Source organism: Somniosus microcephalus, chromosome 15 (genome assembly GCF_052327205.1).
Source record: "Somniosus microcephalus isolate GS21.2 chromosome 15, FLI_Smic_1.0, whole genome shotgun sequence".
Classification (NCBI taxonomy): domain Eukaryota; kingdom Metazoa; phylum Chordata; class Chondrichthyes; order Squaliformes; family Somniosidae; genus Somniosus; species Somniosus microcephalus.
In genome coordinates this window covers 68,213,378-68,240,355 of record NC_141001.1, presented here as the reverse complement: position 1 = coordinate 68,240,355, position 26,978 = coordinate 68,213,378, and the positions used below count along the sequence as shown (strand labels likewise).

At 45.1% G+C, this 26,978-nt stretch overlaps 1 protein-coding gene across 4 annotated transcripts in view; it reads left to right on the top strand.

The window, feature by feature from the left end:
- tmem9b (TMEM9 domain family, member B) overlaps positions 1-26,978 on the top strand; it is a 70,390-nt gene that overhangs the window by 555 nt on the left and 42,857 nt on the right. For 2 of the 4 annotated variants that reach the window (XM_086007959.1, XM_086007957.1), the window contains exons 2-3: positions 22,437-22,528; positions 26,586-26,628. In XM_086007959.1, the coding sequence (XP_085864085.1) occupies positions 22,486-22,528; positions 26,586-26,628 (86 nt within the window). In that variant the 5' untranslated portion in view covers positions 22,437-22,485. The remainder of the gene's footprint in view (positions 1-22,436; positions 22,529-26,585; positions 26,629-26,978) is intronic. The other 2 variants (XM_086007958.1, XM_086007960.1) reach the window with 1 other exon arrangement.

Genomic DNA, 26,978 nt, shown 5'->3' with positions numbered 1-26,978 from the left:
AAGATGTTAATTGTGAATAAATATTTTCCTTTTGTTAGTACCCACATGCCAATTTTATTAAACTGGTTGGAAAGTAATTCTCTGGTGCACTTGTACACATTATTGGTTTCGACCATTCCATAAATTGTCTCGCGATTTTTGAGAAGTGACGTTCAAACTGAGCTACCGGAAATCACAAGCAGTGACCTGTGACTGACCGACTTAACTTGTTAACGAGTTTAAAAGCTCAAAGTGATAAACTTTTACAAGATATACACTAAAAAATGGGACGAAAACATGGTAGTCTATCTAATGGGGTGTTGATATACAACATTAAAAAACTTACTCCGTATAGTTTGCAATTGCATTTTGAATGTCCCAAATGTTTATTCCTCTACCTTTCTGGTAGATTATTGCAAACACTTAACCTTTGAGAAAAAGATTATTTTTAGTTATAGTTACTGTTAGATCCGTGGTTCAGTGGATAAATAATTACATGGATGCTGTACATAAACAAATAACAGGTCTTTACTGGAGGAGGGTAATCTCTAGACTGGGGTACAGAGGCATGCGCACAGCTTATATACCGGTGTGGTCACTGCCGGTACTACAGTATACAGGAGCTGTAAAAAGTAGTTCTGACTTAAAGCACATACACTACAATTCCTCCCTTTTTAGATTAATAATACCCCCTTAATATTCAAATAACAATTACATTTTTACATGTACATTCAATAACAAAAGTCCATTTATAGATTCAGTCTTTGGGGCGGCTTCCTGACCCTTTCGGGATAGCGCCTTTCCGGAGGTTCTTGTTCTTGGTGTGTGATGAAATATTTCCATTCATCACTGCCTGTGACTGAGATCGGTTTCAGTGTCATTTCCCTTCCCCCAGACCTCATTGTATTGTGTACTGGAATGTGCTGTATTGTATACTGGAATGTGCTGGAATGTGCTGTGTGTAGGGCTCCGCCCATACCTGGCCCCGTTTGTAAGCTAGCTTCAGTCTAGCCCCAATCTCCAGAAGGACGACATCTCTCTCGCTTACGTGTTTTGTTCTAAGTTAATAAAAGCCTTGTTTTGTTCTGCTACCTTCGAGTCTCAGAATTATTGAGGCACATCATGGTGCAGAGGCGATTCTGACCCCCTTTCATCGGGTAGTTCATCGGGTTCCACTGCTACTGGGTCTGAAGTAGATACTACCGGTATGTCGGGTTCATCCCCAGCTACTCGAGACATGGGGTTGACGCATTCCTGTGATGCTAAGATCTGATCGACGTGGCGTCTCACAATGTTCTCCCCGACATCCACTGTGTACATTAATGGCCCCTGCCTTGTACATATCGTTCCGGGTTGCCACTTCTCTGTTCGATAGTCCCGGGCCAAGACTGGTTGCCCTACATTGAAGCTCTTTGTCGGCTTCTCGTTGATGTGCTGGAATTGTTTGTCCTCAACATTTCTTCGCACATTTGGTCTGAGCAAGTCCAGACGAGATCTCAACCTTCGGTTAAAGAACATCATGGCCGGGGTCTGGTTGGTAACTGCATGTGTCGCGTTTCGGTAGGCTAATAAGAAATTGTCCATCTTATGCTGTAGTGGAATTTCCTCGTCGCACATGGCCTTTATCGCCTTCTTAAAGGTTTGTACGAACCTCTCAGCCAATCCATTGGTGGCTGGATGATACGGGGCGGATGTGTAATGCCTTACCCCATTCCTTTTCATGAATTTTTGGAACTCGTCGGACACAAACTGCGGTCCATTATCAGAGCAGATCTGCTCTGGCAACCCGTTTCTGGCAAATATGGTCCGTAGGACTGCAATCATTTTCTCTGTAGTGGTTGAAGACATCTTTATCACCTCAGGCCACTTTGAATGAGCATCCACTGCTATTAAGAACATTGAGTCCATGAATGGACCAGCGAAATCAATGTGCACCCGTTGCCATGGAGAGGAGGGCCACTCCCATGGGTGTAGAGGGGCATGTGGTGGTGCATTTTGGACCTTCTGGCATCCTAAGCAGCTCTTAGTTAGGTCCTCGATTTGTTTATCGATTCCCGGCCACCACACATAAGCCCTAGCTAGGCTTTTCATTTTCACTCCCCCCAGATGACCTTCATGTAGCTCATTTAGCACTCTCTCCCTTAACATGGGTGGAATCACCACTCGGGATCCACACATCGCTGTCCCCTAGCACACTGACAGCTGTTCTCTTCTGGATGAGAATGCTGGCAACAGTGAGTCGCCATGTGCTGGCCATCCCCTCACCGTCAATTCATATACCCGTGACAGCGTCGGATCATTGCGGGTCTCCTCTATATCCGCGTTTGTTACTGGCAATCGTTCAATTATCGACGAATAAAATATCTCGATAGGGTCCACTGTTGGTGCTTCCTCCACAGTAGGCAGTGGCAGGCGCGATAGCCCATCAGCGTTCCCATGCTGCCTCGTGCCTTTATATTCTATTTCATATTGATTCGCCCCTAGAAACAGGGACCATCTTTGTAACCGCTGTGCAGTCATTACTGGCACGCCCTTCTTAGGATTAAAGATGGAGAAAAGTGGTTGGTGGTCAGTCAGCAAGGTGAACTTCTGTCCATGCAGATAGTGGTTGAATTGTTTTACTCCCCATACTAGGCTGAGGGCCTCCCTGTCAATCTGGGCGTAGTTGCGCTTGTCTGAGGTTAGTGACCGAGATGCAAAGGCTACTGGCCTCTCCAACCCGTCTGGGAATTTGTGCGACAGCACCGCTCCAATGCCGCAGGGTGATGCATCACATGCCAAACGAATTGGTAGTGCTGGGTTGAAATGGGCCAACACCTCTTTTGATGTGATCAATTCTTTACACTTCTGGAAAGCTCGTCTACGTTCGTCATCCCACTTCCATGGTACCCCTGTTTGCAGTAGGGTGTTCAGTGGGTGTAATACCGTAGACAAATTTGGTAAGAACTTGTGGTAATAGTTTACCAGCCCGAGGAACGACCTCAGTTGTGACACATTTTCCGGTGCTGGAGCCTTGACTACTGCCTCTATCTTGTCAGGGGACTTATGTAACCCCTCTTCATCGATGACGTGGCCGCAATACGAGATCTGTTTCTGGAAAAACTCGCACTTGTGGCGATTAGCTCGTAGCCCATATTCCTTTAATCTGGCGAGCACCTTCTCCAAGTTAGCAAGGTGATCACCGTCATTTTCGCCCGTGACCAAGATGTCGTCCAAATAACACTGGGTCCCTGGGATCCCTTGCAGGACCTGATCCATCGCCCTTTGCCAGATAGCCGGAGCCGAGGCTACTCCAAACACCAGCCGGTTGTATTGATAGAGACCTTTATGGGCGTTGATCGTAAGGGAATGTTTCGAAGCTTCTTCTACCTCCATTTGCAAGTACGCCTGGGCTAGATCAATTTTGGTGAAGCGTTTACCACCAGATAGTGAGGCAAAAATATCCTCAATTCGTGGAAGCGGATATTGCACCATGTGAAGGACTGGGTTCACTGTCACCTTAAAATCCCCACAGATGCGGACCTTCTTTGGTTCCCCAGGCGTATTACTCAACGACCTCTTCATTACAGGAACGATGGGTGTAGCCCACTCACTCCAGTCCACTTTGGACAGTACTCCTGAACGTTCCAACCCTTCCAGCTCTGCTTCAACCACTGGTCTGATCGCATAAGGCACTGGTCTGGCCTTCAGAAACTTTGGACTTGCATTATCCTCTATTTTAATTGTTGCTGTTATTCCTTTTAGTGTTCCTAGTCCCTCCTGGAACACTTCTTTGCGTCAGTTAGCATTTTTGACAGTCGTCCAGGTGTGACGTCGTCATCCTTTTTGGCCTCCACCTTCAGTGCCTGTATGGAATGTCAATCTAAATGTATCTTCCGGATCCATTCACGTCCTAGCAGTGGTGGTCCTCCATTTGGCCCCCTTATATGTCACTTTCACCCTTATTTTTCCTTTGGGGTGGACTTTTTGCCCCGTATACGTCTTCAAGACAATCTCTGTAGCTTTCAAGGGTATGTGTGAAAATAGCCGCTTGTAGTCTCTTTGATTTATGACTGTTGGAGCTGACCCTGTGTCCAATTCCATTTCCACTTGGACTCCGTCTATCTTGAGTGTAACCCAGATAGTCTGGTGATCCCCCCATTTCGGTTACATTATGTAGTTTCAGACAACCCAGCTCCTTGCTTCCGGAGTCTGTGTCACTTTTCTGTTCGTCTGATCCACTGTCCATCACCTGGTGTACCTTTTTGTACTTCTCCTGTGGAGATTTCTTACTGTTGGTTTTCTTCTCAGACCTGCAGACTCTTGCTATGTGTCCTGCTTTCCCACACTGTCTGCACACTTGGTCCTTGAACCAACAATCTTTCTGGTCATGTGTTGTTCTGCCGCAGCGATAGCACTTCCCTGTTCCATAGGTCATTTCGTTGGTGCCATATTCTTGCGGTCTCCGTTGTATCTCTGCAGCGCCCCTTGCGGCTGCTTCGTGTGATACTGCCATACTGAAAGCTTTGTCCAGCGTAAGGTCCTTTTCTGATAGAAGCCGTTTCTGGGTTCCTTCACTTTGTAGCCCACACACAAACTTGTCCCTTAACGTGTATGCTAGTCCCGCTCCAAACTGGCAGTATTTCGATAGCTTGCGCAGTTCCGTTAGGTACTCAGCATTGCTTTCGTCTTTGTGTTGGTTCCTTTTATGGAACTTAAATCGTTCTGCTATCAGCAGCGGTGTGGGGTTTAAGTGGCCCTGTAGGATTTCTACTATGCCTTCAAAATTCTTGTTTACCGGCTTCTCTGGGGTTATTAGATTTCGCAGTAACCCATAAGTTTTTGCACCCATGGAATTTAACAGAACCAGTACTTTATTAGCATCTGGCACTTCGCACGGTGGCATAGTGGTTAGCACTGTTGCCTCACAGCGCCAGGGACCCGGGTTCAAATCCGGCCTCGGGTGACTGTGTGGAGTTTGCACATTTTCCCCGTGTTTGCGTGGGTTTTCTCCGGGTGCTCCGGTTTCCTCCCACAGTCCAAAAATGTGCGGGTTAGGTTGATTGACCATGATAAAAATTGACCCTTAGTGTTAGGGGGATTAAATACGTGGGGTTACGGGGTTATGGGGATAGGGCTTGGGTGGGATGGCTGTCGGTGTAGGGACCGGGTGCTAGGGTTTGGATGATCAGCCATGATCTCGTTGAATGGCAGAGCAGGCTCGAAGGGCCGAATGGCCTACTCCTGCTCCTATCTTCTATGTTTCTATGTTCATTCGCCCTGCAGTACACCTCAATACGTTCCACATATGTCGCCCAATCTTCGACTTCATTGTCGAACGTAGAGATACTGCCACTCTTCGGCATCCTTGGTTGTGCGTTAACTATCACTAATGGCGCCTTCCGCGCTTCCCCTTCTTCTCCGCTGGCACAAAATGGCGTCTCCCGTGCTTTCCTTCCTTCCCGCGCTCGCCCGTCTTCTCCGCTGCGGCTTCGCAAAATGGCGTCTCCCGCGCTCTTCCTTCTCCGCGGCTCAATGGCGCCTCCCGCGCTCTCCCTGCTTCTCCGCGGCTCAATGGCGTCTCCCGCGCTCTCCCTGCTTCTCCGCGGCTCAATGGCGTCTCTCCTTGCTTCGCCCCGCGGACCCTGATCAGCCCGTGATCCCTGGCTGTGCTCTGCGCGTTCTTCTCTTGATATTTGTCGACGCCGCTCAGTCTAGAACCCGGCTGTTTCTTACCCTCTCTCCAGTTTGCAGTATTTTTCCTCGACGCCGCTCGGTGATCAACCCCCGGCTGCGCCCTGCTCTCTCCTCTCTGCCATCGGTCGGCTCCAGCCGCCGCTGCTCGGGAAGGGTCTGCTCTGGACCTGTCGTCGGTCTCTTACTGCTCGTTGTGGCTGGGGAACCAAGCCCGGCTCTCCACAGCCTCCCCAGCGAAGTTGGATCTCTGCCTGACTGCTGGGCGGTTGCTCGTGGTCGACGCCCGTGTTCCTGGACTCGACTTTTTTTTTAATGTTGCAGGTTGCAGTTAGATTCGCATCAACACTCGTCGCCACTGTTAGATCCGTGGTTCAGTGGATAAATAATTACACGGATGCTGTACATAAATAAATAACAGGTCTTTACTGGAGGAGGGTAATCTCTAGACTGGGGTACAGAGGCATGCGCACAGCTTATATACTGGTGTGGTCACTGCCGGTACTACAGTATACAGGAGCTGTAAAAAGTAGTTCTGACTTAAAGCACATACACTACAGTTACCTGGACAGTCACAGCCCTTAGGTTAGGGAGTGGTGCAGGTCTGGTTAGTGGTCAGGGACAGGACGGTGTGACTGCAATTCAGGCAGGTAAGGGGATCCCAGGTGCAGTGCTGGAAGAGCCTCAGCCTTTGCCCTTGTCCAACAGGTATGAGGTTCTTGCTGCCTGTGTGGATGAGGGAAAAGCCTGCAGGATGGACGAGCGAGCTGACCATGGCACCATGGTGCAGGAGGCCATTCAAGTGGGGGGAAACATAGAAACATAGAAGATAGGAGCAGGAGTAGGCCATTCGGCCCCTCGAGCCTGCTCCGCCATTTAATGAGATCATGGCTGATCATCCAAATTCAGTACCCTGTCCCTGCTTTCTCCCCCTATCCCTTGATCCCTTTAGCCTTAAGAAATATATCTAACTCCTTCTTGAATATATTTAATGAATTGGCCTCAACTGCCTTTTGTTGTAGAGAATTCCACAGGTTCACCACTCTCTGGGTGAAGAAATTCCTCCTCATCTCTGTCCTAAATGGCTTACCCCTTATCTTTAGAATGTGACCCCTGGTTCTGGACTCCCCTGCCATCGGGAACATCCTTCCTGCATCTAGTCTGTCTAGTCCTGTTAGAATTTTATAAGTTTCAATGAGATCCCCTCTCATTCTTCTAAACTCCAGCGAATATAAGCCCAATCGACCCAATCTCTCTTCATACGTCATTCCTGCCATCCCAGGTATCAGTCTGGTGAATCTTCGCTGCACTCCCTCCATGGCAAGAACATCCTTCCTCAGATAAGGCGACCAAAACTGCACACAATACTCAAGATGTGGTCTCACCAAGGCCCTGTACAACTGCAGCAAGACATCCTTGCTCCTGTACTCGAAACCTCTCGCTATGAAGGCCAACATACCATTTGTCGTCTTAACCGCCTGCTGCACCTGCATGCTTACCTTCAGCGACTGGTGCACAAGGACACCCAGGTCTCGTTGCACTTCCCCTTCTCCCAATCTATTGCTGTTCAGATAATAATCTGCCTTCCTGTTTTTGCCACCAAAGTGGATAACCTCGCATTTATCCACATTATACTGCATCTGCCATGCATCTGCCCAATCACCCAATCTGTCCAAATCATACTGGAGTTTCTCGGCATCCTCCTCACAGCACACACGCCCGCCCAGCTTTGTGTCGTCTGCAGACTTGGAGATATTACATCTAGTTCCCTCATCTAGATCATTAATACATATTGTGAAAGGGAATGTAGGGGACAGTCAGGGGGATAGATACTGTTCTCTGCAGCTGTGACCGAGAGTTCCGAAGGTTGTGTTGCCTGCCCGGTGCCAGGGTTAAAGACATCTCCTTGTGGCTGGAGAAGAACTTGGAGGGGGAGGATCCAATTGTTGTGGTCCAAGTTGGAACCAACGACATAGGTAGAACTAGGAATGAGGCTCTGCTGAGGGAGTTTGAGGAGCTAGGATCCAAATTAAAAAGCAGAACCTCAAAGGTAATAATCTCTGGATTGTTACCTGAGCCACGCGCAAATTGGCATAGGGACAAACCGATTAGAGGTTTAAATGCGTGGCTCAAAGAGTGGTGTGGGAGGAAGGGATTTCAGTTCATGGTGCACTGGCACCAGTACTGGGGAAAGAGGGAGCTGTTCCGTTGGGACGGGCTCCACTTAAACCGGGCTGGAACCAGTGTCCTGGCGAACCAAATAACTAGGGCAGTAGACAGGGCTTTAAACTAATGAAGGGCGGTGGGGGGTGGCGGGGGTTGTTGTGACGATTCAGGATATAGTGATTTTAAAAACAGCAAGGCAAATGTCAAGGCTCTAGAGCAGAGTAGAGTTTGGGTAAAAATAAGCAGAGTGGGTCGGGAAGGGACAGCGAGAGTAATAAAGGTAATAAGGCATCAGTGACTAAGGTGACATCAGGGAAAAATAGAAATAAGTCAAAGCTAAAGGCGCTATATCTGAATGCGCAAAGCATTTGCAACAAAATAGATGAATTAATAGCACAGATAGAAATTAACAGGTTTGATCTAATAGCTATAATGGAGACGTGGTTGCAAAATAGCCAAGGTTGGGAACTAAATATTCCAGGATGCTTAACTTTTAGAAGAGATAGGCAAAATGGAAAAGGAGGGGTAGCCCTGATAATAAAGAATGGGATAAAGACAGTAGAGAGAAAGGATCTTAGCTCCGAAAATTAAGAAGTAGAATCAGTTTGGGTGGAGCTAAGAAACAGCAAGGGGCAGAAAACATTGGTGGGAGTTGTTTATAGGCCCCCAAACAGTAGTTGTAATGTAGGGCAGAGTATAAATCAGGAAATGAGAGGTGCATGTAACAAGGGTAATACAGTAATGATGGGGGATTTTAATCTACATATAGACTGGGCAAACCAAATTGGCAGCAATAGTGTGGAGAGCGAATTCATGGAATGTATACAAGATCATTTTCTAGATCAGTATGTTGAGGAACCAACTAGGGAACAGGCTATTTTAGATCTAGTATTGTGCAATGAGAAAGGGTTAATTAATAACCTTGTAGTAAAGGGGCCTTTAGGGAAGAGTGACCATAATATGATAGAATTTTATATTGAGTTTGAAAGTGATTTAGTTAATTCCGAAACTAGGGTCTTAAATCAGAACAAAGCAAACTACGTGGGTATGAGGGGCGAGTTGGCTAAGGTAGATTGGGAAACTACATTAAAAGGTATGATGGAATACAAGCAATGGCTAGCATTTAAAGAATTAATACATAATTTACAACAAATATACATTCCTTTAAGGCAGAAAAACCCCACAGGAAAAGTGGTCCAACCATGGCTAACAAGAGAAGATAGATCAAAGGAAGAGGCTTATAATGTTGCCAAAAAGAGTAGTAAGCCTGAGGATTGGAGGATTTTTAGAATCCTACAAAGGAGGGCCAAGAAATTGATAAAGAAAGGGAAAATGGAATATGAGAGTAAACTAGCGAGTGACATAAAAACAGACTGTAAAAGCTTCTATAGGTATGTAAAAAGGAAAAGATTAGCAAAAGTAAATGTGGGTCCCTTACAGGCTGAGACAGGAGAAATTATAATGGGGAATAAGCAAATGGCAGAGAAATTAAACAAGTACTTTGTGTCTGTCTTTACGTAAGAAGACGCAAAAAACTTCCCGGAAATAGTGGAGAACCAAGGGTCTAGCGAGAATGAGGAGCTGAAAGAAATTAGTAGTACAGGTACACAATCCCTTATCCGAAAGCCTTGGGACCAACTGAGTTTCGGTTTTCGGAATTTTTCGGATTTTAGAAGGTATTATTATAAGACTGGGAAATTTGTATTTAATATAAATTTTAAAAGTTCAGGCTACCTCTTGCGACTGTTCCATGTCTCATTCCCCTTCCTGCTTCTCTGGAAAGCTGGATATTGGCTGACTCCTACGAAGCTGGCCTGCAAATCAGGTCGGGGGTCGGGTGGGGGGGGAGAAAAGAATATCGGACGGGCCGCGGTTCAGGTCGGGGCGGGGGTCGGGTCGGGGGGGTTCAGGTCGTTGGGGGTGGGGGGTCGGGTCGGGGGGAGAAAAGAATATCGGACGGGCCACGGTTCGGGGTGGGGGGGGAAGAAAAGAATATCGGACGGGCCGCGGGTCGGGTCGGGTGGGGGGGGAGAAAAGAATATCGGACGGGTGAGGGGTCGGGTGGCGGGGGGGGGAGAAAAGAATATCGGACGGGTCGTGGTTCGGGTCGGGTCCGGTGGGGGGGGGGAGAGAAAAGAATATCGGACAGATCGGGGGTCGGGTCGGGTGGGAGAAAAGAATATCGGACGGGCCGCGGTTCGGTTCGGGTTGGGTCGGGGGGAGAAAAGAATATCGGACGGGCCGCTGCAGCTATCGGACGGGCCGCTGTATTGTTGGGTTCACTCTCCCGGTACCTCCTTCACACTGCCCGGCTCGGCCTGCAATCTCCTACCCAGGAGGGAACTCTGTGACCCTCTGCCCTGCTCAGCGTAAGTCGTGCGCCACTCTGGTCATGTCGTGCGCACGACTTACGCTGAACGAAAAAACTTTCGGTTTTTAGAGGTTTTCGGTTTTCGGAAGTTCGGATAAAGGATAGTCTACCTGTAGTAAAAATATAGTACTGGAGAAATTAACGGGACTGAAAGCCAATAAATCCCCTGGAAATGATGGCCTACATCCTAGGGTTTTGAAAGAGGTGGCTATAGAAATAGTGGATGCAGTGGTTGTCACTTTCCAAAATTCCATAGATTCTAGAATGGTTCCCGCGGATTGGAAGGTAGCAAATGTAACCTCACTATTTAAGAAAGGAGGGAGAGAGAAAACGGGGAACTGCAGACCAGTTAGCCTGACATCAGTAGTAGGGAAAATGCTAGAATCTATTATTAAGGACATGGTAACAGGGCACTAATAATAGGATTGGGCAGAGATTTATGAAAGGGAAATCTTGTTTGACAAATCTGTTAGGAGTTTTTTGAGGTTGTAACTAGCAGAATAGATAAGGGAGAACCAATGGATGTGGTGTATTTGGATTTTCAGAAGGCATTGGATAAGGTGCCACACAAGAGGTTATTAAACAAAATTTGTTTGGGGGTAATATACTAGCATGGATTGAGGATTGGTTAACGGATAGAAAACAGAGAGTAGGAACAAACGGGACATTTTCAGGTTGGCAGGCTGTAACTAGTGGGGTACTGCAAGGATCAGTGCTTGGGCCTCAGCTGTTCACAATCTACATCAATGATTTGGATGAGGGGACCAAATGTCATCTATCCAAGTTTGCTGATGATACAAAGCTGGGTGGGAATGTAAGTTGTGAGGAGGATGCAAGGAGGCTTTAAGGGAATATAGACAGGCTAAGTGAGTGGGCAAGAACATGCCAAATGGAATATATTGTGGAGAAATGTGAAGTTATCCACTTTAGTAGGAAAAATGGAAAAGCAGTGTATTTTTTAAATGGTGTGAGATTGGGACATGTTGGGGTTCAGACGGACCTGGGTGTCCTTGTACACTAATCACTGAAAGTTAACATGCAGGTACAGCAAGCAATTAGGAAAGCAAATGGTATGTTGGCCTTTATTACAAGAGGATTTGAGTATAAGAGTAAAGACGTCTTACTGCAATTATATAGGGCCCTGGTGAGACCACACCTGGAATATTGTGTACAGTTTTGGTCTCTTTACCAAAGGCAGGATAGACTTACCATAGAGGGAGTGCAACAAATGTTCACTAGACTGGTTCCTGGGATGGGGAGATTGAGTAGACTAGGCCTATATTCTCTAGAGTTTAGAAGAATGAGAGGTGATCTCATTGAAACATACAAAATTCTTACAGGGAAATTTCTTCGCTCAGAGGGTAGTGAATCTTTGGAATTCTCTACCCCAGAGGGCTGTGGAAGCTCAGTCATTGAGTATATTCAAGACAGAGATCGATAGATATTTGAATATTAAGGGATATGGGGATAGTGCAGCAAAGTGGAGATGAGGTAGAAGATCAGCCATAATCTTATTGAATGGCGGAGCAGGCTCAAAGGGCCAAATGGCCTACTGCTGCTCCTATTTCTTATGTTCTTATGATATATGTCCATTTTAAAACAGGACAAGTAAGCAACCTGAAGGTAGGAAACCATGACCATAATCTAATTAAGGTCACATCAAAAAAAGAGGAGCCAACAATAAAGGTGCTCAACTGGAAAGTAGCTAATTTCATTGAGATGAAAGGGGACCGAGCCCAAATTAATTGATTGGAAAAAAAATAGCAGATCAAACCTGGACCAGTAGTGGGAGATAATTAAATATGAAATTGATGAAATGCAGCTTAGATACATTCTGACTAAAATTAAATGGGATGCATTAAAGGCTGGAGTTCCATGGATAAATTGAGAGGTTAGAGGAAATTTTAGTTTTTTTAAGAGGCATATGTGACAATTATAGAGGGGCAATTATACAGAAGAACTGAAAATTTAAAAAGTATAGAAGGGAAGCAAAACAGGAACTTTAAAACGCTAAGCGGGAGTATGATGAAGTCTGGCAAGTCAACATAAAGGCTTTTCCTAAGCACATAGTGAAAATATACTGTAGTCAATAAAGAATGAGATCACTTAGAGATGAATAGGTATCTTGTATTTGGGAATGAGGGAATGGCAGAAATGCTTCATAAATATTTTGCCTAATGGGAAGATGAAAATGTATCTCAGGAATATGAAAGTTTGGGTTTATACTTGTGGGGGTGGGGGGGAGGGGGGTCATTGAATATAAAAGCAAGGAAATTATGTTGAATTTCTAGAAGACACTGGTTCAACTGCAGCTGGAATCTATTGTGCAGTTTTGGGCATCCCATTTAGGAAGGGTTTATGGTAAGGCTGTCAAGTGATTTTTAAAAAATCATGATTTATCTTGATAATTTAATCTGTTAATCATGGTTTTGATTGCATATTTAATTAATACAATTTCTGAATCCATCTGTTTCAAGTTTGTTTTATTACTGATATTATCATCCAACAAACAGCCCAGCATAAAAACCCTGTTTCCTATTTCTGGATTCATACAAATCTTCTGAAGTCTAACTGCTTAAAGATAAACATACATCTGGAATGAAACAACACAAAAATATATGTTTTAATGTTTCATCTTATTTTACATTTTAATACAAAAACCAAAATGGAAGAATAGTTTCAGGTTTTCCAACTGTAAAATATGATTAAATGTGATATTCTAGTCAACACTGTTTGCAGCCTGTTCTCTCAAGCAATCCTATATTTTCTGGAAAATTTGCAATAAAAAATAACCAAAGAAGTGCAACTCAGGATTTAAAAAATATTTAAAATTCCTATTTGCATTACTGCGATTTTTGATGAATAAACAAGTGAGCTCTTAGAACGTAAACATTCCTTTTGAAATTAAGTTAAATGCCCAAGTGGAAAATGTCCCTGGCTGCTCTTGGATTTTAAGCATTTTTGGAAGAAAAGGAATGTTTTTCCTTGTTTGCACACCCTAAACCTTGTTTTGAAAATCATTAAATGAAAAGCACTTTAAAAATTGTTGAAAAAGCAGAAGTGTAAGAAATGTACTTGGGAGAAAAAATATATTGATTCAATTTAATTACATACTAGGCTTTAAAAAAAATACAAGCAGCCTGGATTGTTCTTTTCAGTATCAAGTTAATAACAAGGTACATACAACCAAGTTTTGTACTAAGAGACTTTCACTGAACTATTAAGGTTTGTTTAGAAATTAATTTGAACTGAACCTACCCCCAAATAATTTTTCTAATACTTTTATTTCCATTCCCCCACTGTCTTTGTGTTACTTTAAGCTGAAAGCAATCCCTGCCTTGAAATTAAAATGAATACATTAAAAAAAAAAAAAAAATCCCATGAGGGGTGCATTCCACCAATGTCAGCAGTGGGGACAGTAAGGCAAAGCACGTAGCACGCCACTGAAAACGGATTCCCCGCTGTTATTGACTGCTTAAACTCCCGTGCTTGAGACTCTTTCCCCCCTGCCCCCACAATGTGTGGACAGGCGCAGGATTCGTGTAGTCTGAGGAAGTTCTTGGGCTTACTCTCTGCTTGTTTCCACAGAGGAGTTGTGTTGGTCCAACCTGACTGATGCCCCTGGCTATGATGTCATTGATGTGCCATGTCCAAGCCATATTCCTCTGGAAGATTATGCCCAGGCATCTCTTTTTGCTGGTTTTGATAGGTTTTGACAGTAACTCAATCATCACGTCTGTTCCTTGTGCTTTTTTTCTTTTGGAGAACAGCGTGCACTGTTATTTCTGGGGTTTGACAGTCTGGCAACCACGGGCATGCCTGTTCTTCCAGATCATTCAGCTTTTCTGGTGTGATTACTGACTTCCTGGAGGATATCCAAATAGCAATGTCACCAGCAAATTGCAAAAATAAAACTCCTTTCTTCAGGTGTGGCATTCCATTGATGTGAATGAGGAACAGGAGTGTTCTGAGAACTGGTGAATTCTCCCCACTGAGCAAAACCTGTGATAGTTGCTGTGCCTACTCTGACACTTGGCATTCTGCTAGTAAACCTAGATATTGAATTAATTTACTTCAAAAAAGATTGTTGGGAACGTATTGCTTACTGATTTAATATCCTTCTCGACGTTTTGCTTTTCTTATTTTGTTGGGAGAGCAGTAGTTTACAGCCTAAAATATTTTAAATTCTAAAACCATTCAACTAGGAACTGCCAGTGATTTATCCAATAATTCAGCAATTGTATAATCTGAATTTCTGAAGAGAATTGTCAGTGTTTACTGCCATTACAGGAAATGTGTCTATAAATGGTACTGCTTTATTTACTTCACCTGTGATTCATAAGTGCCGTATGTATTTGTGTTGGCTTTTGATTTAACTTTAAGCCTTACTGTTGTGTGTAGTTTCCCGATGGCAATTGATCGTTTGGTTTATGCAGCCCTTTTTGGTGTAAAGATTAGTCTGATCAATTATTGATTATTATTTTATAGCTCTTTAGATGAAAATCAAGCAGCTTTCATTTCTTCATGTCCTTCTGCAATTTGCAGCTTTCAGAGCTGGTAATGATGGAGACTGCTGCAAATTTTGGAAAAGTTTCTGATTTATGGGTTTTTAGAAGCTTGATAGTCTAGTTGATGCCTCTGAATCTGGGGAGTTTAGTAATTTATTGCTGCAGTTCCAAAAACATAAGCCTAGAAATCTGATTGCACAGCACCCTTTTATACAGATTATACAATTGCGACATGTATACACTCACTCCACAGCAGAATTGTGCCAAGCAGCATATTGGTTACAGCGCCCTGCAGTCACCAGTTTGCCCACCTGAAGCAGGCCACTGCCAATACAAATTGGAGGGCTAATGTCTATTTCATGCCCCTTCGCTAAATTAGATTGCGACAGACTCTCAGCATGCGTTTTTCTCGGGCACGTAGCAGTCAAACCAGCAGTTCTTAAAGAGGCTACTGAAGGCTGCCACTAAAAAGGCAAGTCAAAATTTTATAATTGCCTGAATATGCAGCCAGGAAGAGCCGCCTTCCCCCGCCCCCCCCCCAGGACTTACCTGCTACCCTGATCTAACATCTTAGCCGACCGATCTCGTTTCCCTACGTCACCCAGGAGCTGCTTTTGGCCCTGGAACCGGGGCCCGCAACTTGCCGGTAATAAACAAATGAGGCCAGCGAACCTATTTTTGCATGGTCCTGCCGCCGCCCTCAAAAATATCACTCTCAACTCCACTCTCCTTGCAAACTACCGCCCCATCGCCAACCTTTTTTTCCTCCCCCAAAGTCCATGAACATGTCATCACCTCCCAAATTTGGCCCCTTTGTCCCCACAACTCCATCTTTAAATATCTTCAGTTCGGTTTCCACTCGTGCCACAGCACTGAAACAGCCCTAATTAATGTAATTAATGGTATCCTCTGTGACTGTGACCATGGAGCACTATCCCTCGTCCTCCTTCTCCACCTCTCTGCAGTCTTTGACACGGTCGACTACACCATCCTCCTTCAATGCCTGCCTTCCATTGTCTAGGTTAATGGTATATGCCTTGCTTGATTCCATTCTTGCCTATCCAATCGTAGCCAGAGCATTTCCAGCTTTTCTTCCTGCCCCAAACTGTTGTCTGTGGGCTCTCCACAAGGTTGGCCCCCTTCTCTTCCTTATCTACATGCTGCCCCTTGGCGAAATAATTTGAAGACCTGGGGTCAAATTTTACATGTACACAGATGACATCCAGCTCTATCCCCCAACACCTCTCTCGATCCTGAACTGCCTCTGTGTTGTCAGACTGCTTGTCCTACATGTAGTCTTGGATGAGCCGCAATTTCCCCCAGACCAAAACCAGCGTCCTTGGCCTTCACCACAAACTCCACACCCACGCCACTGATTCCACTCCCTGGCCACCGTCTCAAACTGAACTAGAGTGTTCACAACCTCGGCATTCTAGTAGATCCCTAGCTAAGCTTCCAACTCCATATCCTCTCCATCACACAAACTGCCTGCTTCCATCTCTGTAACATCATCCACCTCAGCTTATCTCCTGCTGAAATCCTCATTCAATCCTTTGTCCCCATCAAACTCGAGTATTCCAGGGCTCTCCTGGTTGGCCTTCCATGCTACACCCTCCATAAACTTCAGCTCATTCATATCTCTGCAACTCATATCCTAACCTCTCAAGTCCTGCTCACCCATCAACGCTGTGCTCACTGACTGAAACTGGCCCCCAGTACTCTAATGCCTTCAATTTAAAATTCTTATCCACGTATTTTAATGGCCGAACTCCTACCGGCTCAGTAACCTCCTCCAACCCTACTTTTAAATAAAAAAGGGAGAAGCTTTTAAAGAGAAGCGTGTTCGGGTACATACTAGACACATTCCCCTGACGGGGAAAGGAAGGGCATCCAAATCTAGAGCTCCCCAGATGACTAAAGATGTAGAGATTAAAATGAAACAGAAAAACGAGGCTTATTGTAAATGTTTGTAATTTAGTAGAGAACCAAGCTGAATACAAAATGTGCAGGGGAGAACTGAAAAAGGAAATAAGCGGGACAAAGAGAGTATATGAGAATAGATTAGCAGGTAACATAACAGGGAACCCAAAAGTCTTTTATAAACTTATAAATAGTAAAAAGGTAGTCAAAGGAAGGGTGGGGCCGATTAGGGACCAAACGAGATCTTGTGATAGCTGAGGTACGTAATGAGTACTTTTCACCTGTCTTCATTAAAGAGGAGGATGCTGCCAGACTGAAGGGAAGTGGTGTTGGGACCACTGCTCCTTTTGAAATATATATTAATGACCTGGACTTGGGTATACAGAGCATAATTTCAAAGTTTTCAGATGACACGAAACACGGAAGTGTAAACAGTGAGGACGATAGTAACAGACTTCACAAGGGCATAGACAGAGGGGGCAGAGGAAATTTAACGCAGAGAAATATGATGTGGTTCAATTTGGTAGGAAGGATGAGGAGAGGCAATATAAACTAAATGGTACAATTTTAAAGGGGATGCAGGAACAGAGAGACCTAGGGGTGTACGTACACAAGTCTTTGAAGATTGCAGGACAAGTTAAGAAGGCTGTTAAAAAGGCATATAGGATCCATGGCTTTATAAATAGAGGCATAGAGTACAAAAGCAAGAAAGTTATGCTAAACCTTTGTAAAAAACCTTTATGGTTAGTCCTCAGCTAGAGTATTGTGGCCAGTTCTGGGCACCACACTTTAGGAAGGATGGCAAGGCCTCAGAGAGGATGCAGAGCAGATTTACTAGAATGGTACCAGAAATGAAAGAATTCAGTTATGTGGAGAGACTAGAGACACTGGGATAACAACAGAAAATGATGGAAACACTCGGCAGGTCAGGCAGCATCGAGGAGAGAGAAACCGAGTTAATGTTTCGGGTCGAGGACCCTTCGTCAGAACTGGAAAAAGCCAGTTCTGATGAAGGGTCATCGACCCAAAACATTGGGCTGGATTTTGTCATTGGGGTGGGCTGGGGGCGTGTCAGGTGGTCATCGTGTCCGGACCCCGCCTCTGATGTGAGGTGGGACAAATGAGTGATTTTGCCCTAATTGGGCACTTGATTTCCAGCGTGTGGGAACCCCTGGTCCAATGAGTATTTTGATGCTGAAACTCGCCTCCAATGACATCATCTATGCAGCTGCATTTAAGGCCTGCAAGCAGCCTTGGTTCTTTTTCAGCCTTTCAACTTTAGCATCATACTTCTGAGGAATTCCTACTGCAACCATGTCCAGCACCAGACCAAAGTGTGCACCCTGATTCGATGAGAACTTTCTCCAAGTTCTGGCGGAGGGAGCAAGAGCAAATAAGGAAGTGCTGTTTCCTTCTTCAGGGAGGAAAAAGCCTCCACAACAGACCGAAGCTGTGTGGCTGCAAGTGGCACAGGAGCTGAATGCCATTTCAATGTGCAGCAGAACCTGGCTGCAGTGCCGAAAGAGGTTTCATGACCTCTGCACAAGAAAAGTGAGTATTCCATCCACATGACCCTCAATCTGATCCCCATCGCCTCTCATCACCAGCACTCTGCTTTGTCAACCTCCTCCTGCACATCCCACTTGACCCTTACATCCCTGCACCCTTACCCATTCCCTCTCTATGTTCACATTCACTTAACTATTCGACTATGCAGCCCTCACACTCCCTATCACCGTGATGCAATGACAACAACTTACAACACACAGGGATGGCCCTTGGTCTTGGCACCTCACTCCATCTTTGTGTCCTTCTAAGCATCTATGCTATGGATTCTCTACACTCCTTCATTCTCACTCAAACTCCACTTGTCTCCCTCATTGCAGGAAGAGAGAGCCCACAATAAGAGGGCAAGGACAGGAGGAGGGCCACCCTCAATAGCTCAGCTCGCCACAGCAGAGGAAGCGGTTCTGGAAATCGCGGGAGTGGAGGAGGATGCGCAAGTGGGGGACGGACAAATGGGTGCATCAGAGCCAGCTGGTGACAGAATAGTTTTTCATCTCTCTCATTGACATTGCATGAGTCACTGATAATGATTCTGATGCTCTAACAGATTGACTTATGATCATCTGCACAATTCAGTGTGCATGCAACATTTATCTCGCATTGTCTAACTCTTTCCTTTACTCCTCACAGGACCAGCGATAGCCCCCCTCCCCACTGTCTAGGAGAAACAGCTGGAGCCCCCAGACTCCTCAGAGGAAGCTGCAACCTCTGAGGGCGCAGCGTCAGCAGAATTAAGCGCACCCAGCACCAGCGCAGACACTCTCATCTCGGTGGGACCTTCAGGAGATAGAGTAGAATTGTCACCTGGTGTATCACAGCTCACAAGTGAGCATCAGCAGATGGTGGAGACAGGGACAGCAGTGGAGAGTCCTCGTCGGAGGGCGCAGGACTCTCCCAGCTCAGCTCAGCTGCATGTCAACCCTGTGCCTCCGGGTCCATCCAGAAGGAGAGCGGTGCTGGAACTCCAGGAACAGGTGCAGGAGTCTCCGGCAGGTTTTGTCTCCAGGGTTGCTGCGAGTGTGGAGCGAATGGAGGAGTCCATCGCTAACATGAGCAGAGCCTTTGTGGAGGCGGTGGCACATGAACGCATCACCACGGAAAGGATGGTTACCTCCGTGGTATGGCTGGCTACCGTAGAGGAGAGGATGGCTACGGCCATGGAGGAGCTTAGTCGCCAGGGTCTTGAAAACATGGTCATTGTTCAGAATAGACTGACATCTCTTGAGGAGCGATGGTCAGCTATTGAGCAGAGAAACCAGACCTTCATGGAAGTCCTCTGGAGTAGGACTTCCAGTGCAGAAACGGGTCCTCATGGCCCCGCTGAAGTGCAGCAAGGTGCTGTCAAGCCACTTGCGAGCTCTGAAGTGGGGCTGACCCATGAGAGGGATGTTGGTGGCAGAGAACAAGGAAGTGGCGGCTCCTCTCCAAGTGCTCACACGACCATGCTACTGCAGAGTCCTTGGTCAGAGCCCCACCAGAGTCCTCACCCAACTGAGATCGGCGTCTCAGCCCCTGCACAGTCACAGGTGCAGCAGACTGTTGCTGAGCCCTCACAGGCTTGCAACCCCAGAGGACGCTCGCCAAAGGTTTCGAGGTAGGAGCAGCAAGGGGCCTCCACATCTGCTGAAGCCACAGGGGAAGCACCATGTAGGAGCACGCGGAAGAGGAAGATAAAGCACAAGTCGTCACTTGGGTGTTCTGTTGTGTTTATTTTTGAAAAGCCATCCATGATTTGATGTGATAAAAAAACCTGATGGCAAACTGTTGAAGTTGTGGCCTGTGTCATTTCGCAAATGGGACTTCCACTTTGAGGGCTTAGGGTGACTTGCAATTGTCAGTGTGGTGGTCAGAGTGATAGGAATCCGCAGGTTCTTGCCCATTGTCGATGCTCTGGTAAGAAGGTGCAAGGCAAAAGTGTTTGATTGAGCAGGCTACGCAAATCTGGTCAAGATGAGTGCATCCCGGGCAGCAATGTGCTTGCGTGCTGCTGCCGCTGGTAGATGTGCCTCCGCAAGCTGGTCGTTGTCGCTCTCCTCCTCCTCCTCATCTGAGGAGGCTATGCGATGAGCCACTTGTACCTCAGCCAGCTGCAAGCCACGATGGTGTGCCATGTTGTGAAGTGCACAGCAGACCACAACGATTCTGGAGACCCTGGCTGCTGAGTACTGCAGGGCTCCACCTGATCTATCAAGGCATCTGAATCGCATCTTCAGCAAGCTAATGGTTTGCTCGATTATGGATCTGGTGGAAATGTGGCTGTAGTTGTAGCTCTCCTCAGCTTCGTTGGATGGGCTCCTCAACAGCGTCATTAGCCACGTCTTCAGGGGATAGCCCTTGTCTCCAAGTAGCCATCCAAAAAGTTGGTCTGGCGACTGAAGAGCGGAGGCGTACTAGACTGCCGCAGGATGAAGGAATTATGGCAACTGCCAGGGTACTTGGCGCAAAATTTCCTCCTTGTGGTCACACACCAGCTGCACGTTGAGGGAGTGGAAGCCCTTGTGGTTGACAAAAATACCTGGATTATGATGGGGTGCCTTAAGGGCCACCCGCTCCTCTGGGCTCCAGGTCTTGCTGCAGCATTGCGCAGATGTCACCCACTACCTCTCGCGAAAGTCTGAGCCTCCTTTGGCACTGCTGCTCAGCCATGTTGAGGTAGCTCATCCTCTGTAAACCCTATTTTGGGGGTATCTCCTGCGGCGACGTGCTTCCATGCGCTGGCACCTTCTGGCCTGTGCAGCTTCAGGTGGGTGAGTAGCAGCTTGGCGCTCCTGTTGCTCCTGCTGTTGGTGCTGTTGTTGTTCAGGGTTCTGCTGCTGCCGCGGCTGGTCTTCGTCCGAATCTGATGTCCAGGAGGAAAGGAAATAAATGGTTCCCATGCTTCTGGCAAATACCTCAGTTGAGGAAACGCTCAGTCAAGGTGGGGAGAGGGGTTTCCCAGGAGGTCACACTGGAGATGGGTCTTAGGCTCCAAACTCCCACAACAATGAGTAGGCCGCTAAAAGTTCCCCCAGACCTGAGACAACAAAGTTCTGCCACCTGCAAATGATGATTGCTGAAAACTCCTTTTTAATGGTGGAGCTGCAGCTGTTAGTAAGCCATCCACTTGCGAGGCCGCCAGGATTAACTGGCGTGTTCCAGAGGAGACGTGCGGCACGGGGGGAAAGTGTTAAATTCAGAAAGGCCTCTCAAAATGGGATTTTAGAGACACTTAACTGGTTTTTAAGGGCCTATCCCGCCTCTTGGAGGCGGGATGGAAATGGAGTCTGAAACCCCAATTTTGGCAAAATTACTCGAGGCGGGCTGGAGGCAGTATTGGATCCGCCAGCCATTTTCTGTGATTTTTAACACCTCACACGCCTCCAATCCCGCCTCCTCGGGCCTGGCAAAATCGAGCCTATTAACTCTGTTTCTCTCTCCTCGATGCTGCCTGACCTGCTGAGTGTTTCCAGCATTTTCTTCTGTTATTTCAGATTTCCAGCATCCGTAGTATTTTGCTATTGTACTGGAGAAACTGGGGTTGTTCTCCTTAGAGCAGAGAAGGTTAAGGGGAAATTTGATGGAGGTGTTCAAAATCTTGAAGGGTTTTGATCAAGTAAATGAGGAGAACCTGATTCCAGCGGCAGAAGGGTCGGTAACCAAAGGACACAGATTTAAGGTAAGTAGCCAAGAACCAGAGGCGACGTGAAGAAATAAAACTCACACAGTAAGTGATTAGGATCTGGAATGAACTGCCCTGAAAGGGTGTTGGGGCAGATTCAATAATAACTTTCAAAAGGGAATTGAAGAAATACTTGAAAAGGAAAAAAATTGCAGGGCTATGGGGAAGGAGCACGGGAACGGGGCTAATTGAATAGCTCTTTCAAAGAACCGGCACAGGCTCGATGGGCCAAATGGTCTCCTTCTGTGCTGTATCAATCTATGATTCTATGATTGTAGATTAATATATTATAGATAAATGTACCAGACCTATAGGTTCTCAATGCTGAAGTTCAGTTCTACTATACTTTTTAAAGTGACAATCTGGGTGGTTCACAGTTTTGCAGTGGTGGTATGTGGCATGAGTATGTTTATGGAAAGCCATCTTTGTGATGGTACTGGGCCTTCACAGTGCATGTTCCAAAATAGACGTGTATTCCTAAGTTGTCCTTACACATTCAATAGTAAGTGGCGCAATGCTCATACAATAGTTTTAAATCAACGTGCATAAAGTTGTACTGCTACTGTTGTCTAATTATTCATCTGTTCTGTTGCAGAATTTTGAAGATATCAGATGTAAGTGTATTTGTCCACCATACAAAGATAATGCAGGCCAAATTTATAACAAAAATATATCGCAGAAGGATTGGTAAGTAGGTTTCTGGCTCAAAATATTGAATCTGTGTCATTTAAAGAAAAACTATTGCTTTTCATTTTCTATTCCTTATTGGCTTCTCCATTAATTTTCCTGCAAAAGTCTGTGACTGCCTCTTTCAATAAGGAGAGTAGGACTGACAGTAAACTAATTCAATGAATTTCAAATATTCCTATGTGGGTGAGTCCTTTTGAAATGGTCCGCTACCCAAAAGAAAACCTTGTAATCATTGTAGCAGAAAATGCTTTTAGTAGTACACAATATCAAAAATAATGTGCTAGTAGGTCAACAAATACAGGAAAAAATATGAATACAGAATTCATGAGACTGCCTCAGACAGACATGAATCTGATGACTTCAAGGATCCCCGGAATCTCCTTGTGGATCCCAGTTTGAAAACCTGTGACCTGTCAGTGCTGCTCTATGTTTGGCTGATGGGATGTCCCTTTGCAGTTTGAGCCAATGTTGATTTTCCTGTCACCCTTAAGGTGGAATATCTAGAGCATCTTGCTCTTCTGTGTGAAAGCCTGTCCTGTTGGATGTTGTTAAAATATTTTCGTCAGACAGGCAGTTGCCTTTAAGTAAGTTAGTTTGGCATGAATTCGCCCCAATAAAGAGAGGACAAGCAAATTTACCATTATAGACTGAGTGTAATATAAGGTACAGTAATGTAGTGGTTATGTTACTGGACTAGTAATACAGAAGCCTGGACTAATAATCCAGAGAATGTGAGTTCAAATTCCACCATGACAGTTTGAGAATTTGAATTCAGTTTTAAAAGATCCGGAAGTAAAAAGCTGGTATCAGTAAAAGTGACCATGATGCTGTCAGATGGTTGTAAAAACCCATTGGTCCACTAGTTTCCTTGAGGTAAGGAAACCTAAACCTTATTTCCTTTAGGTAAGGAAACCTGTCATTCTTACCAAGTCTACCCATATGTGACTCCAGTCCCACACCAATGTGGTTGACTCTGAATTGCCCTCTGAAGTGGCCTAGTGAGCCACTCAGTTGCATCAAACATTGTGGGAGCACCGTCACTACACGACTGCAGAGGTTTACAAAGGACCACCACCACCTTCTCAGGGCAGCAGGTGATGGGCAATAAATGCTGGCTTTGCCAGCAACGCCCACATCCCGAGAATTAATTTTTTAAAAGCTGGAAGATTTCAGTACTGAGCAATGAAACACTTCTGTTAAGTTTCCAGTGTTGACATCGGGCACTCCAGATCAGATGGAGAATAAAACGTCTTTTACACTGTCTCAGCAATGTGCTTCAGTTACAATTGCACCAATGTACCATTTCCATTTCCCACACTGTCCAATCTTAGGATTTTTTGAGCAGACCTACAGTTGATGTGAATCTAATGCATGTTTTAGGATTTCTTGACTATTTTTCTACAGAGAGGATTTGGAAAAAGATATACTTTAAATGTTGTTGTGTTTTAAAGCATAGTGTTTGCGCATGTTTAAAAAAAAAAAAGGCCCTGAAATGATGGGTAATTAAGATGCTATTGCGCTAGCATTGATGTTATTTGTCTATAGAGTGCAAAAAAACCTCACATCCATTGTATTGGAAAGTCAAAGTCAAAGATCCTATTTTTGCCTGTGAACAGTGAGATAAAACACAGCCAGGTTGTTGAAACAGAAAGCTGCAAAGCAGTGAGGCTCAGTGAAAGGCTGCACAATGGATACAGTGCAGGAAAAGTTAGAAATTAGTTTGTTGCAGTCAAGCATGAAGTGAAGTTGTACTGATTGAACTAAGTGAATCTGATAATAACAGCTGCCCCATATGTTCACTCACTATGAAATAAAGCAGCATAACGATTTGTATCAAACCTTGTTTTGCCAAATGTCCACCTTCAGAGAGATTAAAGAAGTACACGTGTGGAAGACATTATTATCTATTTCAGGTTACAAGAGGTGCTATGGTTACACCCTAGGGTTATGCTATTGTATAAGTATCAAGTAAGATGCTTAGACTGATTACAGGAATGACTGATCTCCGTAAACCTGAGCAGGTATCTATGGCAGACCAGAATTTTTAATAGGGCCACTAGATGGGAACTGGGAGAGTTGTTAAAAGTTTTTAGTCTTGGTCTGTTCCATCACTCTTAAAGTTTGTGTTCTAAAAATGCTGTATTCGTGTTCCCTGCTGATCTGATTTCTGCAACAGTGTATGTATTGGAAGATATTTTGTGACTACGGGTCCGTTGTACTTTACTGGTAACGTCCTCGCAGGTGAAAATGTAACACGTGCTTTCTTTTTGCAGAAAACTTATTTGTAGCTATGACCATTAGATGGTGCTATTGCATACAGCTTGACGACTGAGTAATGCTAATTACCACTTCACATATGAATGGACCTAAATGTAGTAGATGGTATGACTATGAATACTATACTGTGAAAAGGATGATGTGTGTCCATCTATGTGAGGATACAAACGTTTTTTTCCCCCTCCCCTCCCTTGCTGGTGCCTTCTCCCAGTGATGGAGCTAATGATGGGAGCTGGTGGTATGGAGAATTAAACCAATGGGTCCAATGTATTATTATTTTTGGGTGAGTTTTGTATTCATTGAGCTGAGGGAATATCAGTGTTGGGGTTGGAGAGTGGGAGATCTTTTTCCATTTCTTAGTATTCAGTTTCCATATTATGTATTCTTAAATTAAGTACATCATGGCCAGATGTAGAGTAATCTTCTTATTGAACCCCAACTTTAATAGCGTGCTATTGTGAATTTTTAGATTTTCTGGTTAGACCTCATCTGGAGTACTACGTACAGTTCTGGGCACTGCCCCTTAGAAAGGATATATTGGTCTTGGAAGGGGTGCAGCACAGATTCACCAGAATATTACCAGGGCTCCACGGGTTAAATTATGAGGACAGATTACATAAATTAGGCTTGTATTCCCTGGAATATAGAAGGTTAAGGGGTGATTTGATTGAGGTTTTAGGATTTTGAAAGGAATTGATAGTTTAGGTAGAAAGAAACCTTTTCCGCTGGTGGGGGGAGTCTCGGTCGAGGGGACATAACTTTTAAAATCAGAGCCAGGCCATTCAGGAGAGAAGTTAGGAAACACTTCTTCACATAGAGGGTGGTAGAAGTGTGGAACTCTCTCCCACAAAAAGCAGTAGATGCTCGCTCAATTCATAATTTTAAATCTGAGAGCGATAGATGTTTGCTAGCCAAGGGTATCGAGGGATATGGAGCCAAGGCAGGTAAATGGAGTTCGGATACAGATCAGCCATGATCTCATTGAATGGCGGAACAAGCTCAAGGGGCTGAATGGCCCACTCTTATTCCTGTGTTTCCACTTCACACATCAGCCATCCTTGTGGTCTCAGTGAGTGCACTCCCAATTAGTTGCAAATTTGTGACAAATTATAGGCAGTTTTGTGCTGTGGTCCTGTGTCTAGTAGACACTGGGTTGTGAGCTCATTTCATATTGTCAGCAGAGGGGACTTTCTTTTACCATTAATCTAGACTGGACCCAAGTGGCAGGAAAATACCTTAACCCTTGTCAAATTGCTATCTGATAGGAAATATTAAAAGCTTATAGGCTGGAAGAGAGTGCAGTTTGGAGAATCCGGGCCAGTGTGATAGCTTTATCTCCCTTTGACTACAGCTTTCCTACTGGGAGTGTGAATTAACTGTTAAGTCACACAGCTGTTTAGACATGCTATTTCAGGTCTTGGCACCTAACAAGCTGTTCAGGTGGCAACCAGCAAGCGGCTTCAAAAGACATAATGTAGATTGGCGTTGGTTTCATGTTTGGAGTGGAAAACGTCAGTATAGGACAGGTGGTTAGGATTACTTAGCCAGTACTAACATTTTGTGGCTTGGGTACTTCAGAGTTGGCATCTTGGATGGAAAGGATGCTGATTTGTGCTCCTCCACATGAAGCTGCTTGCTGATGTCAATTGAGAAGTTTGTTGCTGCCACAGGAGATCAGAAATGGCAGATTTCATTGGGGAAGTGAAATATATTAATATGTTGTACAGTTTAAGACTTTAAAGCTTTATCTTGAAGCATTTTTTGTTTGCTTCTTCAGGAAGGTTCAACAGAAAATTCCAACATTTGCAAGCAATTCATTTGTAAGGGTAATGCATAAAATTGAACAAACCAGAATGTTGTGTTAATTCTGATCTGTAATTGTGCTGAGTATCCAGGAATAGGAACAGGAGTAGGCCATTCAGCCCCTTAAACCTGTAATGAAATGTCTGCCATAATTTTGCCAGGATCTCTGTTTTCTTCCCTGTGCTCCCCAACACTTGTTGTTATAACTTAGAAAAGCTTTAGAGATTTTTTTTTTCAGCACCTATCTGTGGAGAAAGGAGGATTCTTCTCAGTGTTGATCTTAGTTCGCAACTTTGGTATTGTGTTTGACCCCGACATGAGCTCCTGACCACATATCCGCTCCATCACCAAGACTGCCTACTTCCAC